Source organism: Amphiprion ocellaris, chromosome 2 (assembly GCF_022539595.1).
Source record: "Amphiprion ocellaris isolate individual 3 ecotype Okinawa chromosome 2, ASM2253959v1, whole genome shotgun sequence".
NCBI lineage: Eukaryota > Metazoa > Chordata > Actinopteri > Pomacentridae > Amphiprion > Amphiprion ocellaris.
The window spans coordinates 25401303-25404997 of record NC_072767.1 but is presented as its reverse complement, the minus strand read 5'-3'; the positions used below and the strand labels follow the sequence as shown (position 1 = coordinate 25404997).

At 41.8% G+C, this 3695-nt stretch overlaps 1 protein-coding gene across 1 annotated transcript; it reads right to left on the bottom strand.

Moving 5' to 3' along the window:
- Positions 1-46: 46 nt before the first annotated feature.
- nppc (natriuretic peptide C) lies at positions 47-3232 on the bottom strand. The gene is made up of 3 exons (XM_023279727.3): positions 3011-3232; positions 1643-1937; positions 47-399 (listed from the first exon to the last, which is right to left on the bottom strand). The coding sequence occupies exons 1-2, from the start codon at positions 3101-3103 to the stop codon at positions 1665-1667; spliced, it is 366 nt and encodes a 121-aa protein (XP_023135495.1). The 5' UTR covers positions 3104-3232; the 3' UTR covers positions 47-399; positions 1643-1664.
- Between the last annotated feature and the right edge of the window lie 463 nt (positions 3233-3695).

The window sequence follows — 3695 nt, the reverse complement described above, 5'->3', positions numbered from 1 at the left end:
TAGTTTTTTTTTTAACATAAATACATTTATGCAGGGGAAGATGAATGTACAGCAGCAGCAGCAGCAATATACAGCTTTGCGGTTTGTAATTTTTACACCATTGTCCACCATGTTGTAGTATACATCTGTGTTTGTTGACCATTTTGTATGGTATACATATATGTATATATACCTCCATGTTTATCATATATATACTGCATATATATATATATATATATATATAGAGAGAGAGAGAGAGATTTCTATGAGGATTTTGTAGCATTGTCATCTCAGTCTTTGTTTATGCTGGTTGTGGTGACTTTCGTACCGAAAATCTGTCACTTTATGAGTTTCTCTTTTTTTTCCCCCTCAGGTGAGAACAAACTCAACTTTTGTTGTCCAAACCCATCGTCCAGAGAGCTGGAGAAAGAGAAGAAACAGGAGAGGAAAGGTTAGACTGAGTTTTCAGAGACAGTTTAATAAACTCAAGTTAATTGATTCTGTGGTTTTTATCCAGTGTGTACTCATCAGCCTCCCGTCGTTCTTGGAACATCTAAATCTACCCTGAGTAAAGTTTTTAGACCGATTCCTCACCTCTAAGCACATATCAGCTTTTAAGGGTGTCTACTGATGAAAAACACACTTCCTCATGTTAGTCACAAAATCACACTCCTTCATCAGGACTTCACAGTTTTCCACAACCACAAAACAGGCCTCAAGCCTCTGGACTAATTGTGTGTCACCTAACTTCCTCATGACTTCATTCACCAACACAGCTCCTTTGTTGTTTTTGTTCTCCAAACACTCGGGTAAAGTAAATGGGCTTCCCAGAAAGATCTCCTCCACCACAGGGTGCTGTATTTTCATGTGTGTGTACAAATGTGTGTGTCTGCATCCCCACTTCCTTCCCCCATCTCCCTATGTTCTTTTTTCCCTAAACATTCTTGTTTTCTACATGAAGCAGATGGGATCATTCATAATGATGCGCATAAATACAAGAGTGGACTTCCTAAATACTCACTGGATTGGTTCCCATACATGATTTTACATCAGTCTACATGGGTTTTCCTGCTGTCTGAAAGGGAGCCTGACCTCAGAGGGAACACTACCACACTGCGGGCTGAAGCTGAATGATATCACTAGTCTGAGATATTGTGTGTTTCCCCTCCTACGTTTAACATCATCTCAAATAACCGTTTTCCTCATGATGCAGTCAGTCAGACAGCTAAAGTCTATGATACATCTGATTTCTTACATCAAGCTGACCGCTCATTCAGACATGAATTTATCACCTGGCAGATTACAACCCTATATGATCACTGCTTTCCAGCTTCTATAAAACTGCTACTTACACTTGTTTTTTAATCAACACAGGCCTAACTGTGGATGCAAGGTAATGCATCAAGAACAACCTTAAAAATCTTTTCATTTTCTTTTTCTTTCTTCCGTCTTTTCCATCTTTCTTTCTTTCCTCATATTTTCCATCCACCCATCCTTTTGCACAATCCCTCCATAAACTACACCAATCTCTTGCTCTTTATCTCCTTCCTCTCTCATTCTTTTATTTCTTTCCTCCTCCTGACCTCTGCGTATATATCACTATGTGAGCTTAAAGAGAATCCATCTAAGTTTGAGGCGGGACCGTGACATGAGAGCCACTCACCATCGCAGCGCTGCTCCGACCCTTAGCAGCCCATCCCACTGATGGTTCCTATCCTGTCCATCTTGTGTCCGAAGCAGCCACTCCGCGACGTTGACCCCCCTTTCTTGTTTCCTGATTTGTGTCTCCTCGTTGCGGGTTGGTCGTTAAGGAGACGAGCCCACATCCCTCTGGCCCGGGTGTCCATCCTTAAATCTCGCAGTAACCGTATCCGAGAGCGCACAGCGTCTATCCGCCTCTCCCTCTCCTCCGACTCCAGAAACTCCGCCAGCTCCTCGCCCAGCAAACTTCTAAGAGACTGGAAGAGTGAGAAAATAAATAAACGATGTCTTCCCTCAGGCAAAAGGGGAAAAAAAGCCCACGTTGTGCAAAGAGATGGGATTTTGATAAAGCTGAGACATAGTCTCGGTGCCTGTTTGAGCAGAGCAGACATTTGCATACCGTTTGAGGTAAACCTCAACTTGGTGCATATTAAAGCACTTTCAAACATTATAAGCGCTCGCCAAGGTGGAACATGTTTTTCTGACAATTTATAGGCACTACTGAGCCGGATATTGGCTCTGTCTGACCAAAAACCAACTTTGGAATGGATCCACAAGATGTTGCAGTCAACACCTCAAAGGAATCTACTGATATTGTAAATGTACCTTGTGGATTCGGTACTTTTATATATTTACTATGCGGCAATCCAGCTCAGATAAGAATGACAGGTGCCTGCTGCTTGCTCCTTTCAGGCATCAACTTTCTGCTTTTCTAAATTGTGACCATCTAAGCAAACGACTACATCACTTATTTCAAATATTTATCACTGAAGGGTTCGTGTTTTTCAGTCGTTTCTGTGCCACGTTGCGTAATTACGCACAAGCAGTTTAGTTAGTTGTAATTTTGTTTTGGCAAAAAACTAGAAAAATGTTGATGATAATGTAAAATGATTTGGAACAGAGTTTAAAAACCTTCCCCGTGCATTATTTCATTCCAATTCTTCTTTCCATTTAAAAAAAAAAAAATTTTGGAGAGCCTAAATGATGTAAATATGCGCTTAAAAGCTAAAACTGACGAATGATGGTGCGAAGCAAAATTGGGGTTAAACATCAGTGAATTAAAAAAAAACATTGTCTTTTTATAAACCAAGTGAAAGTGGGGCGAAAAGCATGGAAGTTTTAGACTGCGAGTGTGGAAAAACTGTCTTTACCGAATTACTAAACATAACTGAAATTATGAAACATGATGCGTACAACAGTCCAACAGTCCTGGACGCCTGGACCACAGAACAGCTGTTCAGTCCTGAAGCAGCATTCAGTTTCCAACAGCCAACAGTGCGAAGCAACTAAAAACTGTTCTCAGTAACAGGGTCAGTGAGTGACTTCTTACCTTCTGCTGCGCCTGAGTTAAAGGTTTCGCGCTCATCCTCTGTGAAAGCAGGGTGACCATAAGTCCACACGCTACCAAGTATGACAAGTTCATTTTGACAGGTCTTGTCTTCTTTCAGGGACTCCTATGCGCTGAAAGTTCAGAAAGAAGGACAGTAGCTGCAGCCAATCAGCTGTTAAACATAAGAGGCTTGAGTCCGTCCTTTACTCCAAAGCTCCTCAAGTGCTCCTCTAACTCTGTGTATTAGTCCTCACCGCTTTATAGCCAACCCATGGTGATGTCATGACAACCTGCGTAATGGTCCTCCTTCCTCGCCAATTCCCTGTTTTCTCTACCTGCCTCTGAGCACGTCATGCCAGGGATTAATTAAATGATACAAGCTCCGGTCATCGAGGGCTTTGGAGGAAATGATATAGGCTATAAGCGATCAAAAACGCTCAGTGTTTTAACTTTTAGACCTCTGGCTCAGACGCGGCAGCTGAAACCAAAGGTGGTTTCAAAGGCTGTGCGTTAAGAGCTGAAGAGCGACTTTGGCAGAGAAATGACTTCTGAGATGCCAACCGCCTGTCCTGCAAAACATCTTAGCAAGTCACAGAATATGCTACGCGTGAATGACATATTTTCCTTGTAGATGAAGTGAAAACTCGAACGAATTAACGAATTTGAGTCATTTTTAAAGAGACGT

Excerpts from the sequence above, each read along its gene's own strand:
- nppc (XM_023279727.3), bottom strand. The coding sequence starts at position 3,103 with ATGAACTTGTCATACTTGGTAGCGTGTGGACTTATGGTCACCCTGCTT. Across the intron at positions 1,938-3,010 it reads TAACTCAGGCGCAGCAGAAG|TCTCTTAGAAGTTTGCTGGG; the intron begins GTAAGAAGTCAC and ends TCACTCTTCCAG.